This window comes from Bos grunniens, chromosome 4 (assembly GCF_055505025.1).
Source record: "Bos grunniens cultivar Pamir isolate PY7600 chromosome 4, Bosgru_T2T1.0, whole genome shotgun sequence".
Lineage (NCBI taxonomy): Eukaryota > Metazoa > Chordata > Mammalia > Artiodactyla > Bovidae > Bos > Bos grunniens.
The window spans coordinates 69,196,853-69,220,049 of record NC_141168.1 but is presented as its reverse complement, the minus strand read 5'-3'; the positions used below and the strand labels follow the sequence as shown (position 1 = coordinate 69,220,049).

General features: G+C 38.2%; 2 protein-coding genes across 3 annotated transcripts in view; one reads left to right on the top strand and one right to left on the bottom strand.

The window, feature by feature from the left end:
• The window catches only part of CFTR (CF transmembrane conductance regulator), a 264,214-nt gene extending 250,357 nt beyond the window's left edge, over window positions 1-13,857 (bottom strand). Inside the window, exon 1 of the mRNA XM_086396784.1 lies at window positions 13,217-13,857. The gene's annotated coding sequence lies outside the window, so the exon portion shown is untranslated. The remainder of the gene's footprint in view (window positions 1-13,216) is intronic.
• ASZ1 (ankyrin repeat, SAM and basic leucine zipper domain containing 1) overlaps window positions 13,710-23,197 on the top strand; it is a 76,591-nt gene continuing 67,103 nt past the window's right edge. The window contains exons 1-2 of one of the 2 annotated variants that reach the window (XM_086396787.1): window positions 13,710-14,063; window positions 14,471-14,570. In XM_086396787.1, the coding sequence (XP_086252913.1) occupies window positions 13,905-14,063; window positions 14,471-14,570 (259 nt within the window). In that variant the 5' untranslated portion in view covers window positions 13,710-13,904. The remainder of the gene's footprint in view (window positions 14,064-14,470; window positions 14,571-23,197) is intronic. The other variant, XM_086396788.1, reaches the window with a different exon arrangement.

The window sequence follows — 23,197 nt, the reverse complement described above, 5'->3', positions numbered from 1 at the left end:
ATTCAGCATAAATCTATGAAACTTCTGAAAATCTATTCATTGCATACTAAAAATTCAGATAGGTCAATCTAGATCCTGTAAGAACTTAAGATAAGCAATGGCCCTAAAGTCAGGTCAGAGCAGGGAGAAAGCTGCTTCTCTCTTCCAAAACATAGTAAATACCATTTAAATAGCCCATTTTAAGATCTGTTTGTTCTCCAAATAACAAATTATGAGAGGCAAGTTTCTGAAAATTTTCTTGCAAGCTAAAAAATTTCCATCTATATTACTGATTTATTTAATGTGACAATTTCATAGTTTTAAGCCAAATACATACAGGTTATAATTAGCTTAAATTACTGCATATTTATAAATAAAAACATCAAAATTTTTAATAAAAAAGATATGTGCAAGAGATCGTTTTCTTCAAGTTCATAAAAACTGTTTTATTAGTATTCTATGGCAGCAATGACTGTATAAATCCACCTTTTAGAATTAAATTGATAGGAAAGCTATTTAATATAATACAAAAACAAGAAGTCTATTAAAAGGAAATAATCTCAGTACTGTTTATTTATGAAACATAGTGCTGAAACCATAAAACTCCTAGAAAACAACCTATGCAGAATACTCTTTGACAAAAATTACAGCAATAGTTTTTGGATCTATGTCCTAAAGCAAAGGATATTTAAACAAAAATAAACAAATGAAACCTAATTAAACCTAAAAAGCTTTTGCACAGCAAAGGAAACCATCAACAAAAGCAAAAGGACAACTTACTGCATGGGAGAAAATATTTGTAAATGATATGACATGTTAATATCCAAAATATATAAACAGCTTACACAACTCAATATTATGAAATGAAGAACCCAATTTAAAAATGGGTAGGAGAATTGAACAGACATTTTTCCAAAGAAGATATATAGATGGCCAACAGGCACAACACGAATCATCAGAGAAATGCAAATCAAAGCTGTAATTAAATATCACCTCACATCTGTCTGGTGGCTCAGTTGGCAAAGAGTCTTCCTGCAATGCAGGAGACCTGGATTCCATCCCTGGGTCAGGAAAATTCCCTGGAGAAGGGAATAGCAACTCATTCCAGTATTCTTGCCTGGAGAATTATTTGAACAGAAGAGCCTGGTGGGCTACAGTCCATGGGGATACAAAGAGTTGAATCCGACTGGGTGACTAACTCTTTCTCACTTTTACATCTCTCAAAATGGCTATCATCAAAAGTCTACAAATAAGAACTTCCCTGGTGGTACAGTGGATAAGAGTCTGCCTGCCAATGCAGGGGACACTGGTTGAATCTCTGGTCTGGGAGGATTCCACATGCCGTGGAGCAACTAAGCCCATGTGCCACATCTACTGAGCCCCCATGCTACAACTGCTGAAGCCCATGCACCTCGAGCCTCCTCTATACAAGAGAAGCCACGGCAATGAGAAGCCCATGTACTGTGATGAGGAGTAGCTCCTGCTCGCCACAACCAGAGAAAGCTCTTGCACAGCAACAAAGACCCAGCACAGACAGACATTAAATAAAAAAATATATATTTTTTTAAGTCTACAAATAACAAACGGTAGTGAGGATGTGGGGAAAATGGAATCCTAGTACACTCTTGGTGGGAATGTAAAATGTTGCTGTCACTATGAAATCAGTATGGAGGTTCCTCAAAACAGTGAAAACAGAACTACTATATAATCTGGCAAGTCTACTCCTAGGTATAATATCTGAAGAAAATAAATCATTAATTAAAAATATACATGTGCCCCAATGTTCACAGCGGCATTATTTATAATAGCTAAGATATGGAAGCAACCTAAGTGACCATTAACAGATAAGTGGATAAAGAATAAGTGTGTGTGGATACTGCTCAGTCATGTCTGACTCTTTGCCACCCCAGGACCTGCCAGGCTCCACTGTCCATGGAATTTTCCAGGAAAGAATACTGCAGTGGGTTGCCCTTTCCTACTCCAGGGGATCTTCCCGACCCAGGGATTGAACCCATGTCTCTAGAATTGGCAGGCAGATTCTTTACTGCTGTGCCACCTGGGCTTCCCATATTCATAAGAATATAAATGTATATAGTATGTATGTGATCAGTCGCTCAGGCATGTCTGACACTTTGGGACCCCACAGACTGCAGCCTACCAGGCTCCTCTGTCTCTGGGATTCTCCAGGCAAGAATACTGGAGCTCATTGCCATTTCCTACTCCAGGGGATCTTCCCAGCCAAAGGATCAAACCCACATCTCCTGCATTGGCAGGTGGGTTCTTTACCACTGGTCTTCCCTGGTGATTCAGACAGTAAAGAATCTGCCTGCAATGTGGGAGCAAAGGAGACAAAAGCACAAATCTGTTGGAACTTCTAGGAAAGCTTTGCCTACCTTGATGAAAGGAGACAGATGTAGCTGAGACCACCCTCTGTCCTTTTTCTTGCCTTCAACACAAACACACTGCTGGGAGAGACATCTTACAAATATGAAAACAAGGTCAAGGGAATGGGATGCTGTTAGAAACCATTTTATCACTGATTCAATGCCGTTTGCCAGAATCCTGTTAATATGAAAAAATGAACTGTAAATTTTTAACTGACTGATATTGAATATTGTTACCTGCAGCTAAAACTATTCCTAAAATACACAGTATGTATCCACGTGTATAAACATGTGGAATGCTTTGAATAGTTCTTAGCCATGATTAATGCTTAATAAATTTTAACTGTATTATTTTCCAGTTGATCATTTGTTGTATGTCATCAATTTGATATTCATTAAGGCTATGGTTTTTCCAGTAGTCATGTATGGATGTGAGAGCTGGACTATAAAGAAAGCTGAGCGCCGAAGAATTGATGCTTTTGAACCGTAGTGTTGGAGAGGACTTTTGAGAGTCCCTTGGACTGCAAGGAGATCCAACCAGTCCATCCTAAAGGAAATCAGTCCTGGGTATTCATTGGAAGGACTGATGTTGAAGCTGAAACTCCAATATTTTGGCCATCTGATGCGAAGAGCTGACTCATTTGAAAAGACCCTGGTGTTGGGAAAGATTGAAAGTGGGAGGAGAAGGGGACGATGGTTGGATGAGGAGAGGATGAGATAGTTGGATGGCATCACCGACTCAATGGACATGAGTTTGGGTAAACTCCAGGGTTGGTGATGGACAGGGAGGCCTGGTATGCTGCGGTTCATGGGGTTACAAACAGTCAGATACGACTGAGCGACTGAACTGAATGTGTGATATGTATTTGTGTGGTTTATGTACCTTATCTTATAATTTCAACATAGTTGTAATATTATTTAAATATTATTTTAAATTCACTGTATTTTAAACACATGATAAATTTAATCATCTTATAGCAATTAATCTGTCTAAATGGCCATTTTTTTGCTATCTACTTTGATTCAAGAGCCCATTATATCTGTTGAACTCTTCTTGCTGTTCATTAATATGTTACTAACTTAAAATTTTTGGAAAAGATGCTCTGGAACTTCACCATTTGCTACCTTTTCATCCATTGCTTTAGAATTTCTAATTTTGTAACATTTTTTAACATAAAAATACTCAGGCACTTATGAGCTTCTACTATTTCCTGCTGCTGCTGCTGCTCCTGCTGCTAAATCGCTTCAGTCGTGTCCGACTCTGTGCGACCGCATAGACAGAAGCCCACCAGGCTCCCTTGTCCATGGGATTCTCCAGGCAAGAACACTGGAGTGGGTCGCCATTTCCTTCTCCAATGCATGAAAGTGAAAATTGAAAGTGAAGTTGCTCAGTCGTGTCCGACTCCTTGCAACCCCATGGACTGCAGCCTACCAGGCTCCTCTGTCCATGGGATTTTCCAGGCAAGATTACTGGAGTGGGTCGCCATTGCCTTCTCCTAGTAGTATACAAATATAATGTTCTTTTTGAATAAGGGTTACTCTTACAACACTTTCTTCCACCATGCCTATCTGAAATGCAGTAGCTTTATAGATATACACTAAAAATATAGGAAGAAAAAATAAATTATAAGAGCAATTTAAAAATCTACAAGTTCTAAAACTTACTTTATAAGCTAAGTAAATTATTGAGTAAATTTCTTAGTTAATGCAAACAAAAAACAGATATCAAGTCAAAGAAAATTATTCCAGGGAACCATTCAGTTGTGAACATGTATCCAACTGTACAGAACATTCCATTTTAGAGTTTATTGACACTCCCTACATTATGAAGAGTAAACCAATACTCCTGATTTCAATACTCCTTGACACATATACCTCCACATATACAGATACATCCCTGCTTCTCCTCATATTTTCCTTCACTAGAGTAAATTTAGCCACCATTTACCTAATATTTCAGGCTTAAAACTTGGATGTCATATTAGCAGTTCTTATCTGCTATCTCCACAAAACACATATATACCCTGCCTCTGGCATCTAGCCACCTCCAAAGATAACTCCTCTTGACCTATCCTCTACAATCATTTTCAAACCTAGGTAATATATTAGAATATTTGAAGAAATAAACATGACACAAACATTTTCATTAACCATTACTTCCTTGTATTATATTGGTTAATGCTTCTTTTAACAAATACCCATTTCCATCATTTCCTGATGAGTTTTAACTCTGTTTAAGGATTGGTTTAGTTCTCTGGTCTAATCATATTCCTTAAGGAAGAAAACAAATCCAAATAAGAATCCATTCCTGTATTAATAGTTTAACCTCATCATTATGGATTTTTATACTCTCCCACTGGACAATGATAAGTGCCCTAGAGCTAGCTTGGCATCTTTCTTGTACAACCTTGTGTAATCCTGGCTACATGTTAAAATCATCATAGGAGCCTTGAGAAATATCAACTCCCAGGGATTTTTATATAATTGGTTTAGACTGGGACTGGCTAGAATCAACTCCAGAAGACACTAATATACAGAGAAACCAGACTATTGTGGCAGACTATTCTTAATTGGAGCTTCTGATTCTCCTCTTTCTCCCCTACATACAGTCTTTTCCCCCTTTAGCCAGAATGACCTTTGAAAATGGGAAGTCAAATCCTTGTAACTCCTTATAACACTATGAATAACACTTCAGAGAAACCTTCTTTGAAATCCCTATTTCAAATTCCCATTTCCCTCCACTAATATCTCTTCCTTTCACCTAATTAAATTTTCCTTATAGAATTAATTATTACCTAATATATAATTATGTATTTGTTTCTTTTTCTTACTAGACTATAAGTACCCCAAGGTCAAGAATCTTGCCTTTCTTACATCCTCCGTGTCTAGAAAGTATTCAGTTCAGTTCAGTTCAGTTGCTCAGTCGTATCCGACTCTTTGTGACCCCATGAACCACAGCACACCAGGCCTCCCTGTCCATCACCAACTGCCGGAGTCTACCCAAACCCATGTCCATTGAGTTGGTGATGCCATCCAACCATCTCATCCTCTGTCATCCCCTTCTCCTCCTGCCCTCAATCTTTCCCAGCATCAGGGTCCTTTCAAATGAGTCAGCTCTTTGCATCAGGTGGCCAAAGTACTGGAGTTTCAGCTTCAATATCAGTCCTTCCAATGAATACCCAGGACTGATCTGCTTTAGGATGGATTGGTTGGATCTCCTTGCAGTCCAAAATATAGTATACTCTATATATTGGGTTGGACAAAATGTTTGCTTTTTTCCATAAGATGGCTCTAGGAGTGCTTAGTTGCCTTTAATTTCACTCTAAACAGTTTATTTAGATTGTATTGTGACAGTTGTCATATCAGCTAGCATTAAAAAAAGAAGCACCAAAACTGATGATTTTTTACATAGCCATTTTAATATCAAAGATGGAAGAAAAAGGCAACATTTTCAGTATATTATGCTTTATTATTTCAAGAAAGGAAAAACACCACTTCGGACACATTCTATCAGTCACAGCACCTTCTCCACACGCTGCATAAATTTTTGTGTTTCAGCTGTGCTTTTCCTTTCTTGAAATAATAAAGTGTAACATGCCAAAATGTTACTTTTTTCTTCCATCTTCAATATTAAAATGGCTATGTAAAAATTTATCAGTTTTGATAAGTTTTTTAATGCATGCTGAAACGATAGCTGTCACAGTACAATCTAAAAAACTGTTTTGAATGAAGTTAAAGACATCTAACCACTACTAGGCCAGTCTTCATCCAAAGATATGCTGTGTATATGACGGGATTGGAAAGGAATCCTTTATTATGAGCTCCTTCCGGAGAACCAAATGATTAATTCTAGTAAGTAGTGTTCCCAATTTGACCAACTGATAGCAGCACTCAACGAAAAGTGTCCAGAATTAGTCACAGAAAATGCATTACCTTCCATCAGGATAATGCAAGACTGCATGTTTCTTTGATGACCAGGTAAAAACAGTTACAGCTTGGCTGGGAAGTTCTGATTCATTGGCTGTATTCACCAGACATTGCACTTTCGGATATCTGTTTATTTCGGTCTTTACAAAATTCTCTTAATGGAAAAAATTTCAATACCCTGGAATACCATAAAAGAAACCTGGCACAATTCTTTGCTCAAAAAGATGAAAGTTTTGGGAAGACAGAATTATGAAGTTGCCTGGAAAATAGCAGAAGGTAGTGAAACAAAATGATGACCATGTTGTTCAATAAAATTCTTGGTGAAAATGAAAAATGTGTCTTTTATTTTTACTTAAAAGCCAAAGGAACTTTTTGGCCAACCCAATATTATACTATAGAAAATAAGCAAGAATTATAATGATGTGATAACATTAAATTTAAAACAAGTTCTCCACAAATATGGAGAAGGCAATGGCACCCCACTCCAGTACTTTTGCCTAGAAAATCCCATGGATGGAGGAGCCTGGTAGGCTGCAGTCCATGGAGTCGCTAGAGTCGGACACGACTGAGCGACTTCACTTTCACTTTTCACTTTCATGCATTGGAGAAGGAAATGGCAACCCACTCCAGTGTTCTTGACTGGAGAATCCCAGGGACAGGGAAGCCTGGTGGGCTGCCGTCTATGGGGTCGCACAGAGTCGGACACGACTGAAGTGACTTAGCAGCCCCACAAATATAGCATCATCAAAGGTACTGGTAAAATAAACTGTATTAGTTAATCATCACTAACGTCTGAATCAAAGCTTAAAAGTTAAAACAAAGCAAAGCAAAACAAACAAACAAAACCACCCAGGAACTAAGGGGAGCCTAAATTTGAGTAATATTTATTTCTCAGATACTGCTGGTTTCCTGCCCTCTTTGTTTTACCAGGCTCCTGTCATCAGTGAACCAAGCAGAACACTGTGGTCATTAACAAACAAGGTAGGTGGCTTTCTGACCCACTCCAGGAAGTCACCCTGGGGGAATTCCCAAATCTTTTCAGACAAAAATCAAATGACCCATTTCTTATCTGGACAGGAATGAAGTGAAGCTTGTGATTAACCTGTAAAAATGAATCGAGGTTTATTCTGAGTATGGTTTACTAAACGGAAGATGAAATCTGCTTTGCAACAGAGTGCTTTAGAGAGGGGGTGACAGTGTGAAACACACGGGAGAAACAAGTATCGTTCTAGGGAGTGAGTGCTTTTGTGGGTGTCACACTTCCCTGAGTTAAACCTGAGCCCCATTCCAGACCCAGAGAGTCTGCTGCGAATTCTGACCACCCATCTACTGGTTGTATAATCTGGACTGTTTACCTAATCTTTCTGTACAGAAAGTACTTTCTGTACTTTCTCACCTGTAAAATGGAGACAATAGTACTTACCTCAAAAAGTTATAGTGAGGCGTACATGAAATTAATGGATGTAAGGTACTTAGAGGGACTTCCCTGGTGGCTCAGATAGTCAAGCATCTGCCTACAATGTGGGAGACCTGGGTTCGATCCCTGGGTCGGGAAGATCCTCTGGAGAAGGAAATGGCAACCCACTCCAGTACTCTTGCCTGGAAAATCCCATGGATGGAAGAGCCTGGTAGGCTACAGTCCGTGGGGTCGCAAAGAGTCACACACTACTAAGCGACTTCACCTTTACCTTAAAGGTACTTAGAAAAGTGTCAGGGCACAGGAAACTTCTACATAAGTGTTATAACGTAATGACTAAAAGTATGAATTTCAGAGCTGTTTCCAGCATTTGAATTCCAGCCCTGACAAGGTAAGTGACTTTGAGCAGGTGACTTTACTTTCTGTGTCTCCATTTCCTCTTCTGAAAAATTGACTGGCATATAGGAAGTACTATAAAATGAATTTAGTTTCATTATTATTGCTGTTACTATTATCTTAGGTTATAATTCAGTGCAAGATTTTTGAGACATTGATCCCTTCCAAGTCTCCTGCTTCTTTGATCATTATTTCTCAGGCCCCTTGATTGCTTCCTTTTTTTGGTGGCTTTCTAAAAGAACAGTCATTCCACAAGGATGTATTATTGGCCAACTGATCTCATCAGCCTACCCATTTTCCATGGTAAAATGGAGCAGGACTCTATGGTCCTTGCCCCCACCCCCAACCCCATGTCCTCTGCCTATCTTTTGTCCTTGGAAAACTTTAGTCAAAGAATAAGTTTAATCAGAGAAATGAGAAATGTGGAAACAAAGGAAAACAGTCAAAGGCAACTAAATAATAATAATATTAAGCCAAGTCAAGGACCTTAAGTTCCTTCTCGAGGGCTATAGATAATATTCTGAGCCATATCCTGTAAGCTATCTTATCGATACTGAAACCCCAGGTGGAGAAGTTAACTACATGATGACCAGACCATACCCAGGACATGAGCAGCCACAATTCTGAGGGCTGGCCTCAAAGAAATGAAACAAACCGACCCTGGAACGGAAGATTAACAGTACCTAAAACAATCAAGATGACACTGGTCAGACCATCTATGACCAATCTGAAGATGACTGTTAGAGATGACTGCTATTTCTGCATGTAGCCCCTTCCTTCTGTCTGTAAAGACTCTTGCTCCACTGGTTGCCAGCTGGGGGGAGTCAGCCTTTCGACAGATGTGCCCTCCCCCCACCCCCACCAGTTGCTGGCATCTAAAATAAAGTAAAGCTTCCTTTCCACCAACCTGGCCTGTTTATTGTCTTTTCAGCGGCAAGCAGCCAGACCCATCTCACCTTTTGGCAAGAGTGGCAATATCATTCCTTTAATATATTCATTATCACCTCTTAGGAAGATGGTTTGTAAAGCTGAACTGATAGCTCAGGACTCTCTGGGAGCTTTCCACCTTATCTGGACATGGATGTTCCTCGGACATTTCAGACTTCATGCAAAACAAAACTTCTGTTCCCTCAAAATGTTTTCTTCTTCTAAAGCTCTTGTCACAGTATCTTTGACTCCTCTGTCCCTTTGTCCTTCATATACAGTCACCAAATCCTACCGATTCTAATTCACAATAAATTTTGAATGCATCCTCTTTTCTCCATCTTTCCTGCCACTTCTCCAACTCACAGTTATAGCAGTCTTATAATGGGTCCTGCCACCTCCTAAAAACTTCTGAAATCAATACCACAGCTTATTCAGCATAAAAGGGAATGAAGTACAGATATATGTTACAATGTGGATCTTGAAAACATTATGCTAAGTGATATATATGCTATATCAGGATAAATTGTGCCCCCTCCAATTCATGTCCACCCAAAACCCGTTAATGTAACCATGTTTGGAAATAAGGTCTTTGAAAATATAATCAAGTTAAGGAGAGGTCACAGTGAATTTGGGTGCGCCCTAATCCAATACAATTGATGTCCTTACAAGAAGAAGGGAATTTAGAGACAGAGACATTTAGAGACACGGATGCACAGAAGAGACTACCTTGTAAATACAAAGGCAGAGATTAAACTGATGTATCTACTACAAGCCAAGGAATGCCAAAAATTGCTAGCAACCACCAGAAGTTATGAGAAGACAGGGAAGGATTTCCCCGGCAGACTTCTGAGGGAATTGGTACTGCTGACACTTGGATTCCAGACTTTAACCTCCAGAATGGTCAGAGAATAAATTTATATTGTTATAAACCACTCAATTTGTAGAAATGTGTTATGGTTGTCCTGAGAAACTAACATATATAGTGTGGATATACCACATTTTGTTTATCCATTCATCAGTTGAATAACTTTCGGGTTGTTTACACTTTTTGGCTAATATGAACAGTGCTGCTATGAACATTTGTGTACATCTATGATCTGAGTTAATTCTTTAGATGATTTATTTTTAAATAATTTTATTTATTTATTTTTGGCTGTGCTTGGTCTTTGTTGCTGCCCAGACTATTCTCTAGTTGCAGTCCACAGGCTTCTCGTTGAGGTGGCTTATCTTGTTGCAGAGCACAGGCCCTAAAGCCTGTAGTTGCAGCAATAGGACTCGGTAGTTGTGGCTCCCGAACTCCAGAGCACAGGCTCAATAGTTGTGGTGAACGGGCTTAGTTCCTCCAGGGCATTTGGGATCATCCTGGATCAGGGATCGAACCTGTGTCTCCACATTGGCAGGTGGATTCTTTACCACTGAGCCACCAGGGAAGCCCTATTTTGAGTTAATTTTTGAGAAGACGTGAGGTTTTCAAAATTAGGTCTAGGTTTTTTTAACATGTGAATATTTAGTTGATCCAGCATCATTTGTTGAAGACAATCCTTCCTCCATTGAATGCTCTTACACCTTTGTCAAAAAACATTTGGTCTTACTTACATGGGCCTATTTCTAGGTTCTCTATTCTGTTCTATTCCTTCTCCAATATGACACAGTCCTGATTATGTTAGTTACAGGATAAGTCTTAAAACCAAGTAGAATTACTCTAACTCTATACGAGAAGACTCTTAGACTACTAGAGAAGACTCTAACTCTATACGAGTCCCTTGGACTGCAAGGAGATCCAACCAGTCCATTCTGAAGGAGATCAGCCCTGGGATTTCTTTGGAAGGAATGCTAAAGCTGAAACTCCAGTACTTTGGCCACCTTATGCGAAGAGTTGACTCTGATGCTGGGAGGGATTGGGGGCAAGAGGAGAAGGGGACGACAGAGGATGAGATAGCTGGATGGCATCACTGACTTGATGGATGTGAGTCTCAGTGAACTCCAGGAGTTGGTGATGGACAGGGAGGCCTGGCATGCTGCGATTCATGGGGTCTCAGAGAGTTAGACACGACTGAGCAACTGATCTGATCTGATCTGATCTGATACTTTTTTCTTAGAATTGTTTGAGCTATCTAGTTCCTTTGCCTTTCCACCTAAGTTTTAGATTAATCTTATCTATTGTTATAGTCTGTTCAGGCTGCTATAACAGAGTACCATAGACAGGGTGGTTTAATATAACAGAAATTTAGTTCTCACAGTTCTGGAAGCTGGGAAGTCCAAGACCAAGCCACTGCCAGTTGCAGTGTCTGGTGAAAACTCACTCCCTGGTTCATAAAGAATCTTCTTGCTGTGTCCTCACATGATGGAAGGGTCAAGAGCATTCTCTGGGGTCTCTTTCATAAAGGCACAAATCCCATTTGTGCCGGCTCTGCCCTCATGAACTAATCACCTCCTAAAGGCCCCACCTCCAAACAGCATAATTTTGGGGATCAGGTTTCAACATATGGATTTTGGGAAGCAGGTGGTCCCAGGGGACACAAACATTTAGTCTATAGCATTTATATTTACAAAAAAATCTTGCCAGATAAATTCTCATTTTAAAAATCAATTATGTGTAGATGACTCCAAAATTTATATCTCTAAGACCAGCCTTTCTTTTGAGCTCCACAGCTAAACACCCAACTACCAACCTGACAGCTACAATGAGTATTTATTTTGACTATGTTAATTTTGGGATGCTCATGTCAAGTTAATCCTTTGATCTTCTCCCATCTTAGTCAATGGCACCAAAAACTTCCTTTACAAGAGTTTGAGTATCTTTATATAGAAACACACACACACACACACACACACACACACACCAGAACATGTCTTTTATCAATTTAAATATTTCAGTGTTCAATTGCTGTGAGAGTAAAATCTAAAAAATTCTTGCTTAAAGCCAACAAGGTCCTCTTATCACATACCCCTTCCTTCAGAGAAGTTCCAGCCTCAGGGCTTTCTGGTCCAAAGGCAATGAAAAAGGAAAGTGAGTGAGACACCTAGAGTGCAAAACAGAAGAACTTACAGACCCCTGAGAGTGAGTGTCTTAAATTTTGCTTCCCAGAGCCTTCAACTGCCCCGTCCTAGTCCAGGCCTGGGTCCCAACTTTTCCTGCCTTTGGGACTTTGTACTAGTCATCTCCTCCACCAAGAAAGCTCTCCTCTCCCGATTCTTATGGTTAGCTCCAGTCAACTACTCCATCTAAAATAATAAAAACAATAGTAGCTAAGATTTATTAATCTCTTACATTGAGCCTGACTCTATTCCAAGCTCATTACTTTATTTAATCCTCCAAACAACCCTATATGACGAGTACTATCATAATTCCCATTTTACAGATAAGAGAATTGACAGAAGAAAGAGGCTAAGTAATTGCCCAGGAGCACAGAGCTCCCGGTAGTGACTTGGCTGGGAAACAACCCAGGTAACTTGATTTCAGAAACTGAGCGCTTGTTTATTTCTTTGACTCATTTACAATCTGCAACCGTCCTGCTTGTTTACTGTCTTTCTTCATAGAATGTGAGTTCCATGAGGCAGCTTGGTTTGTCTTTGATGTCCCCCCAAACTTAGTTATGCCTGACTGTGCTCAATGATCCGGAACATTTATGGAATGAATTCATTTAGAAAGACTGATCTTGTCCCCAAATAACCACAGTACTTAAAAATACTTATCTGTGAAAATCTCTGAAATAATTTCAAAATCTTACACCAAAGACTCCCTAACGAAAAATACACATGTATTGTTAACACTTCCTAAGAATGGTGCATGGCTGTGCTGTGCTTAGCTGCTCAGTCTTGTCAGATACTTTGCGACCCCAGGGACTGTAGCCCCTCAGGCTCCTTTGTCCATGGAGGTTCTCCCACTCCAATACTGGAGTGGCTTGCCATGCCGTCCTCAGGGGATCTTCCCAACCCTGAAGGAATCGAACCCAGGTCTCCCGCACTGCGGGCAGATTCTTTACCAGCTGAGCAACCAAAGAAGCCCTGGTGCATGGCTACATTCTTTTAAAATTTTCTTTGGGTACAGGCATGTGCCCTTTTCATTGATAGGTCTATTTTTGCAAAAATAATCACTGTGTTACGAATATTTCATCTAGAAATTAGAGTAGATGCAGAAAAGTGAGTTTGGCTGCTTTCACCTGAAGTTGTTTGTACCGCTTACCTTCCGAAAGTTTAAATCATTTCTTCTTCCCCGCTCATCTGATCCACTCTTTTGACTTTCCCCTTCCTTGATCATTTCCTTTCAGGGTTCTATATTTCTTATCTGTGAAAGTGTTCTGATGTCCTGAAGTTTCTAAATTTACGATGATATCCGCGATCACAAGAAATTCAAAGGAAGAATTCTTCTGATTCCTTTATCGGCTCCCATTTATCTGCTCGCTACTTGAATGTGTAGGTGATGCTCCTTGAGGAAATATTCTGGCCAACAGCACTGGCCAAGGGACGCACATTTGACAGCGGATTTGTCAGGGGGGGGACGGGTGACGGGAATGGGAGCAAAAGCCTACTTTTCGTGACATTTAAACCCCATTCTGCTCCTGCCACAAGTGGGGCTAGTCTTTAACCTGTAAGGACTTCATCAGGCAAATACCCTAAAAAGAAAGAAAGATAAGACTCCCGCCCCCCGAAAAGTATCGGCAACACTGGCCACAAGATCAGGTCTGCCTGGCCTGTCACGCTGGCCAGTTTTCCTCTACCGAGGGTTTTATGACTGGCAGAACGAGCTCAGGGCCGCAGCGCACGCTCACGCGCCTGCGCTGGAGGGTCCAAAGCCCCAACGCTGGCGCGTCGCGCCTGCCCGCACAGCCTTTCCCGCGCAGGCTTACGCACTCCCCAGTGCGCAGGCGCAGATGGAACCAGTGAACAGGCAGCCTTCCAGTGCCGTGCGGAGAGGGCCCGGTGGTATGGCGGCGGGCCCCCTACGCGGTCTAGCAGTGGCCGGTGGAGGCGAGAGTAGTGACAGTGAGGATGACGGCTGGGAGATTGGGTATCTCGACCGGAAAGCTCAGGTAGCAAAGGAGGCCTTGTCTTGGCCGCACCTGGATCGGCCTTCCCTGGCCATGAAACGTCTTACTTCCTTGCCTGTGTTTCCCTAAGTTTTTTTTCCAGCGTGAATACAGGCTTTTGGACTCCAGACAAACTCGCAGTTTCCCTCTCATTTCCTTACTGTGTTTTCCATCATATACGCCTTTTTAGGTTGTCAATATGGCTCTTCTGGGTTTGAACCCCTCATTACCCATTCCCTTTAAAGATCCCTTTTTAGTTATGAATTAGACACAAATTTTGTATTTTGCCTCCCCCTGCTCAATCCCTAAAATGATGTACCTAAAACCAATCATTATTGTTTCCCAATGCGGTGGGAATGAAAATATGTATAACAAGAATTTTTTTTTTTTTTAATTTTCTGTGTTCTTAGAAATTAAAAGGACCGTTACCAGTTGAAGAAAGGCAGGAAACATTTAAGAAGGCTTTGACCACAGGCAATATTTCATTGGTCGAGGAGCTCCTAGATTCTGGTGAGAGTCAAGGGATGGTTTCAAACCTCGCACAGTTGTTTCAATGCACAGGGATTCCGTGTTTTAAAAGATATGAGTTGGTTTTATAATGGAAGCACAGTGAATGTTAGTCATATCAAGTGTCCTGCATATCTTACTTGACTCTGAGTTCTCTCTGCCTTATTTTTTCCTCTGATACAAATTTGGAATGCTACTGATTACCTTCCATCAGTTCTTCCACTTCCTTCGAAAGGTCTACTCTGACTAATCCTGCCGTGCTTTGATAATCTTGACTCACTTTTCTCAACATTTATCTGACTATAATTTTGATTGTGAGTTTCTCAAGAGTTGTTCCCAGTTATGTACATTTTAGTTATAGTCTTTGCATGTGCTGGTTGTGTCAGTGTGTGAATGAAAACAAAGGAGGAATGTATCTGGATACCTTTTCCCACCTATGGCCTGTTCAGTGTGCTTCTTTGGGAAAGTCATTTTAAACCTCCAGAGCATCTGTTTCTTTATAAAACATCATAATTATGTCTTGGGTCCCATGACGTTTTTCTGTTTGCTAAATATTTTTTTAAATTACCTTGACATGGAAGTGTGAATTGTTGATATTGACTGAAATTAATCAAAGGAGTAATAAGCATCCACTGTCTGCTTGTAAATACAAAACATTCCCACACAAAATTGTATATAGCAAAATGTTTTTCTTCTATGCTAGAGATGCATGGTTTAATGGAAAGTGAATCATTTGGGAAACAGTACAGTTCTGGGTTTGATTACTAGCCTGCTACTTGGCTCTGTAATCCTGACCAAGTTAGGAAAACTTCTAAGCTTCAGTGTCCCCATTTTCAAAAGCAAGATGCATTGGATCAAAGGGTTTTTATTTTGGGGGGAGGAGAGATTAAAATGAGAGAATATATTCAAGTCTTAGAACATATAGGCATTATATAAATATTAACTGTTGTAACAAGTAAGGATTGTGTGACTTTATGGACAATGGAACTTGAGCTTGAGTTCATAGGTAAAGAATTAAATAAAATTTGAATAATTGAAAGAGGTCTAATACTAGAATATGAATACATGCAGGAGTGTGCATAATGTTGGATGGGATGGAATAGGCAGAAATTTCTTTTAGAAAAGAGAGCTTGTCTTGGGTAGTGGGACTAGATACAGTGAAGTGATGGAGTCTCTTGAAAGGACTTGAAAAGAGCCTTCTGGTAAAGTATTGTGTCAACCTTCTAAAATTTGTCTTTAATTACAAAAAATTTTAAGTTCCTTCTAACAAACCAATAACAAATAGGTTTAAGTAGAAAAACACCTTTGTCCCCACTTTAACCCCCACTATCCTTGAAGTCTCACTTTAACGTGTAACTCCTATTTTAGTATCTCCTGATTTCCTCCCAGAGGTCATCATTTAACACTTGAAAAAATATTTTTAATTTTTTGCCAAAGTCATACATATTTCCGTACTAGTTGGAAATCTTAATAAAAAAATGAAAGCTCCTTTTGAGTCAGCCATTTTTAGTAGTCCAACAATACCTCTGGTTTTTGCTTTTCTGCTATGCACTAACATTTTCAGTTCTCTTTAAATTATTAAGTATTTTGGACACTCAAAAATGTATGGAGACTTACCTTTCTCCTCCTGGAAATTAGCATTGTCCTATAGTTGATATTTTTTATTCCTATGCATGTCTTTATACATTTACCATATGTGTATATATCCACAAACAATATAGTGTTATTTTGAATCGTTTTTTTTTTTTAGCTATATAAAAATATCTTGTCAGTTCTTTTAAACTTATCTTTTTGCATTTATGCTTAGAACATCATGTGTTTAATAATTTACTTTTTTGAGTTTAGGGGTGATGATTACTAAGAATTTTTATACTAAAATGCCACATTTGCTTATCTTTATCTTCACATCTTTTCCTTTTTAATTTTGCTGTCACAGTTTGAGCAGTAATATCAATAAGGAAAGAATAATTTTCTCTGATCTTATTCATATGCTTTCAGTTGCAGCAGTTTAAAGAGAAAAATTTGTTAGAGAAGACAAGTTGGGACAGCAGTATATTGTTTATAGAATACTTAGTTTTCTGATGTTTTCTCCAGGGAATTATCATGTACCTTATATCAATTAAACAACTGGGAATTTGACAAATAATCTTTCAGCACCTTAGTGTTCCTACAGAAAAATACTGAGTCTTCAGAGAAATAAAGTGAGTCCTCCCTAACAAGTTTGCTTTCCTTCAGTGATATGACCTTTTGCAGATGAAATACTTTATAGCCAGACTATAAAACCTGTCAAATATAAGGTATTAAGGGAAGGCTGTATTCAGTGATTTTTCATATGCAAGTTTTCTTTCTTTGAAATACAAAGATGTTCTATTTTCTTTCTTTTCTTAAAATTAGCAGATATTTCTTAGGTTCAGGAGAGAGTTCACCATTTAAATATTGATCTCTTCATATAGCAAAGGCTTTACATAAATTTAATGGGTTATGTTCACTGCCTCATTATAACTTTGTCTTTGTGTCATATCTTCTATGCTCCTCCGTAGTCTTAGATCCAAACCTAGATTAGTTCACCAGTTTTTTTATGTGACTAAACCAATCAGTGCTATTGGGGAAAATTAGATGACTTCACGGATTTGTACCATTAATGATTGAGGGTTTTAAGGGCATCTGGCTCTCTCTCATCCTTTCTTAACAGTTATTATCCATCTCTTCCTGTCTCACTCTGGATGGTGGCTATCTAAAACTTTATCCTACTTCTCAGGCCTGATATCTCATCTGTGCTTCTTCTTACTCTAGCTTATTGTTTCATTCATTTGTCCAAAGCAAACTTGATAGTTATTTTCTTTTTCTTATGTCATTGTTTATTTTTAATGCCAGAACAGTATTCCTGATGCAATTTTAATATTTCATTAAGGCATTAACTTTCATATTATGAGCTGTATCCAAGGTTTTAATGTTTTTTTAATTAGCTTATTTTTTAATTGAAGATAATTGCTTTATAGATTTTTGTTTTTTGTCAAATCTCAACATGAATCAGTCATAGGTATACATATATCCTCTCCCTTTTGAATCCCCCTCCCATCTCTCCACATCCCACCCCCCTAGGTTGATACAGAGCACCTGTTTGAGTTTCCTGAGCCATACAGCAAATTCCCGTTGGCTATCTATTTTATATATGGTAATATAAGTTTCCATGTTACTCTTTTCATGCATCTCACCCTCTCCTCCCCTCTCCCCATGCCCATAAGTCTTATCCTCTATGTCTTTCTCCACTGGTGCCCTGTAAATAAATTCTAAAGTACCATTTTTCTATATTCTGTATATATGTGTTAGAATATGATATTTATCATCTTTCTGACTTACTTCACTCTGTATAATAGGTTCTAGGTTCATCTACTTCATTAGAACTGACTCAAATGTGTCCCTTTTTATGGCTGAGTAATATTCCATTGTGTGTATTAACTATAACTTTTTTATCCATTCATCTGTCGATGGACATCTAGGCTGCTTCCATGTTCTAGCTATTGTAAATAGTGCTGCAATGAAAAATGGAATACATGTGTCTTTTTCAATTTTGGTTTCCTCAGGGTATATGCCTAGGAGTGGGATGGGTTGGTTATATGGTGATTTTATTCCTAGTTTTTTAAGGAATCTCCATACCGTCTTCTGTAGTGACTGTATCACTTTACATTCTGACCAACAGTGCAAGAGCATTCCCTTTTCTCCACATCCTCTCCAGAATTTATTGTTTGTAGACTTTTTGATGATGGCCATTCTGACCTGTGTGAGGTGATATCTCATTGTAGTTTTGATTTGCGTTTCTCTAATAATGAGAGACATTGAGCATCTTTTCATGTGTTTGTAAGCCATCTGTATGTCTTCTTTGCAGAAATGTCTGTTTAAGTCTTTTTCCCACTTTTTGATTGGGTTGTTTGTTTCTCTGGCATTGAGTTGTATGAGCTGATGTATATTTTGGAAATTAATCCTTTGTCAGTTGTTTCATTTACTATTATTTTCTCCCATTCAAAGAGTTGTCTTTTCACCTTGTTTATAGTTTCCTTTGCTGTGCAAAAGTTTTTAAGTTTAATCAGGTCCCACGTGTTTACTTTTGTTTTTATTTCCATTACTCTAGGAGGTGAGTCATAGAGGATCTTTCTTTAATTTATGTCATCAAGTGTTCTGCCTATGTTGTCCTCTAAGAGTTTTATAGTTTCTGATCTTACATTTAGGTCTTTAACCCATTTTGAGTTTATCTTTGTGTATGGTGTTAGGAGGTGTTCTAATTTCATTCTTTTACATGTAGCTGTCCAGTTTTCCCAGCACCATTTATTGAAGAGGCTGTCTTTGCCCCATTGTATACTCTTGTCTCCTTTGTCAAAAATAAGGTAGTCATAGGTGCCTGGGTTTATTTTGGGGCTTTCTATCTTGTTCCATTGGTCTATATTTCTGTTTTTGTGCCAGTACCATACTGTCTTGATGACTGTAGCTTTGTAGTATAATCTGATGTCAGGAAGGCTGATTCCTCCAGCTCCATTTTTCTTTCTCAAGACTGCTTTGGCTATTCGGGGTCTTTTGTGTTTCCATATGAATTGTGAAATTTTTTGTTCTAGTTCTGTGAAAAATGTCATTGGTAATTTGATAGGGATCATGTTGAATCTGTAGATTGTATTTAATAGTATAGTCATTTTCACAATATTGATTCTTCCTACCCAGGAATGTGGAAAATCTTTCCATCTATTTATGTCATCTTTGATTTCTTTCAGTAGTGTCTTATAATTTTCTGTGTACAGTTCTTTTGTCTCCTTAGGTAAGTTTATTCCTAGATATTTTATTCTTTTTGTTGCAGTGGTGAATGGGATTGATTCTTAATTTCTCTTTCTGATTTTTCATTGTTAGTATATATAAATAGAAGTGATTTCTGTGTATTGATTTTGTATCCTGCAACTTTGCTAAGTTCACTGATTAGCTCTAGTAATTTTCTCATATTATCTTTAGGGTTTTCAATGTACAGTATCATGTCATCTTCAAACAGTGAGAGCTTTACTTCTTTTCTGATTTGGATTCCTTTTATTTCTTTTTCTTCTCTGATGGCTATAGCTAGGACTTCCAGAACTATGTTGAATAATAGTGATGAAAGTGGATACCCTTGTCTTGTACCTGATCTTAGGGGGAATGCTTTCAGTTTTTCACCATTGAGAATGTTTGCTGTAGGCTCATCATATATGGCCTTTACTATGTTGAGGTAGGTTCCTTTTGTGCCCCTTTTTTTAAGGGTTTTAATCATAAATGGGTGCTGAATTTTGTCAAAGGCTTTTTCTGCATCTGTTGAGATTATTATATGATTTTTATCTTTCAGCTTGTTAATATGGTGTATCACATTGATTGATTTGCATATATTGAAGAATCCTTGCATCGCTGGAATAAACCCAGCTTGATCATGGTGTATGAGCTTTTCGATGTGTTGCTGAATTCTATTTGCTAAAATTTTGTTGAGGAGTTTTGCATCTGTGTTCATCAGTGATATTGGCCTGTAGTTTTCTATTTTTGTGTTGTCTTTGTCTGTTTTTGGTATCAGGGTGATGGTGGCCTCATAGAATGAGTTTGGAAGTGTTCCTTCCTCTGCAATTTTTTGAAAGAATTTTAGAAGGATAGGCATTAGCACTTCTCTAAGTGTTTGGTAGAATTCTCTTGTGAAGCCATCTGCTCCTGGGCTTTTGATTTTTGGAAGATTTTTTATCACACTTCAATTTCAGTGCTTGTAATTGGGTTGTTCATAATTTCTATTTCTTCCTGGTTCAGTCTTGGAAGATTGAACTTTTCTAAGAATCTGTCCATTTCTTCCAGGTTATGCATTTTATTGCCTTATACTTGTTCATAATACTCTCCTATAATCCTTTGTATTTCTGCATTGTCTGTTGTAACCTCTCCTTTTTCATTTCTAATTTTGTTGGTTTGATTCTTCTCTCTCTTTTTCTTGATGAGTCTGGCTAAAGGTTTGTCAATTTGGTTTATCGTTTCAAAGAACCAGCTTTTGGTTTTATTAATCTTTACTATTGTTTCTTTCATTTCTTTTTCATTTATTTCTGCTTGGATCTTTATGATTTATTTCTTTCTACTAATTTTGGGGGTCTTTTTTTCTTCTTTTTCTAGTTGTTTTAGGTGCAAAGTTAGGTTGTCTATTTGACGGGTTTTTTTGTTTGTTTGTTTCTTGAGGTAGGATTGTATTACTTTAAACTTCTTAGAACTGCTTTTGCTGCATCCCATAGGTTTTGAGTTGTCGTGTTTTCATTGTTATTTGTTTCGAGAAATTTTTTTATTTCCCTTTTTATTTCTTCAGTAACCTGTTGGTTATTTAGAAATGTCTTGTTTAATCTCCATGTGTTTATGTTTCTTACAGTTTTTTTCTTGTAATTAATATCTAGTTTCATAGCGTTACGGTTGGAGAAGATGTTTGATATGATTCAAATTTTCTTAAATTTACTGAGGTTTGATTTGTGACCCAAGATGTGGTCTATCCTGGAGAATGTTCTATGTGCACTTGAAAAGAAGGTGTATTCTTCTGCTTTTGGATAGAATGTCCTGAGATATCAATGAGATCCAGCTCATCTAATGTATCATTTAAGACTTGCATTTCCTTATTAATTTTCTGTTTTGATGATCTGTCCATTGGTGTGAGTGGGGTGTTTAAGTCTCCTACTATTATTGTGTTACTGTCAGTTTCTCCTTTTATGTCTGTTAGTGTTTGTCTTATGTATTGAGGTGCTCCTATGATGGGTGCATAGGTATTTACAATTGTTATGTCTGCCTCTTGGATTGATCCCTTAATCATTAGGCAATGTCCTTCCTTATGTCTTGTAGTATTCTTTATTTTAAGGTCTATTTTGTCTGATAATGAGGATTGCTACTCCAGCTTTCTTTTGCCTCCCATTTGTATGGAATATATTTTTCTGTCCTCTCACTTTCAGTCTATATGTGTCTTGAGGTCTGAAGTGGGTTTCTTGTAGACAGCATATATATAGGTCTTGTTTTTGTATCTATTCAGCCAGTCTGTGTCTTTTGGTTGGAGCATTAATCCATTTACATTTAAAGTAATTATTGATATATATGTTCCTATTGCCATTTTCTTTAATTGTTTGGGGTTGATTTTGTATATCTTTTTCCTCTCTTGTTTTTCTTGACTATATGCTGCTAAGTCGCTTCAGTCGTGTCTGACTCTGTGTGACCCATAGACGGCAGCCCACCAGACTCCCCCATCCCTGGGATTCTCCAGGCAGGAATACTGGAGTGGGTTGCGACTATATAAGTCCCTTTAACATTTGTTGTAAAGCTGGTTTGGTGGTACTGAATTCTCTTAAGTTTTGCTGGTCTGAAAAGCTTTTTATTTCTCAATCAATTTTGAATGAGATCCTTGCCAGGTACAGTAATCTTGGTTGTAGATTTTTCCCTCTCAGTACTTTAAATATATCCTGCCATTCTCTTCTGGCCTGCAGAGTTTCTGCTGAAAGATCAGTTGTTAAATGTATGGTGTTTCCCTTGTATGTTACTTTTTGCTTTTCCCTTGCTGCTTTTAATATTCTTTCTTTGTGCTTAATCTCTGTTAATTTGATTAGTATATGTCTTGCATGTTTCTCCTTGGGTTTATCCTGTATGGGACTTTGTGCCTTTTGAACTTGATTATTTCCTTTTCCATGTTGGGGAAATTTTCGACTATAATCTCTTCAAAATTTTTCTCATACCCTTTATTTTTCTTTTCTTCTTCTGGGCCCCCATAATTCAAATGTTGGTGCGTTTGATATTGTCCCATAGGTCCTCACTTTTTTTCATTGTTTTTACTTTATTCTGCTCTTCAGAAGTTATTTCCACCACTTTATCTTCCAGCTCACTGATTCGTTCTTCTACTTCAGATATTCTGCTATTCATTCCTTTTAGGGTATTTTTAATTTCTGTAATTGTGTTTTTTGTCTCTGTATGTTTATTCTTTAATTCTTCTAGGTCTTTGTTAATTGATTCTTGCATTTTCTCCATTATGTTTTCAAGGTTTTTGACCATCTTTACTATCATCATTCTGAATTCTTTTTCAGATAGTTTGCCTATTTCCTCTTCATTTATTTGGACTTATGTGTTTATAGTTTGTTCCTTCATTTGTGTAATATTTCTCTGTCTTTTCATTGTTTTTTTTTAACTTACTGTGTTTGAGGTCTCCTTTTCCCAGGCTTCAAGGCTGAATTCTTTCTTCCTTTTGTTTTCTGCCCTCCTAAGGTCGGTCCAGTGGTTTGTGTAAGCTTGTATAGGGTGAGATTTGTGCTGAGTTTTTTTGTTTGTTTTTCCTCTGATGGCCATGGATGAGTTAGGTGGTAATCGGGTTTGCTGATGATTGGGTTTGTATTTTTGTTTGGATGAGGTGTCCTACACAGGGTGGTTGGGTGATGCCAGCTGTTGTATTCAAATAGTTTCCTTTGTGTGAGTTCTCACTATTTGATACTCCATAGAGTTAGTTCTCTGGTAGTCTAGGGTCGTGGAGTCAGTGCTTCTACTCCAAAGACTCAGGGCTTGATCTGTGAAAAGTTCTGCTCCATAGTTTAAATTCTGTTCTTGGTCCTTCTCAAGAGTCTTTTGACCTCTTAGCTCTGCTT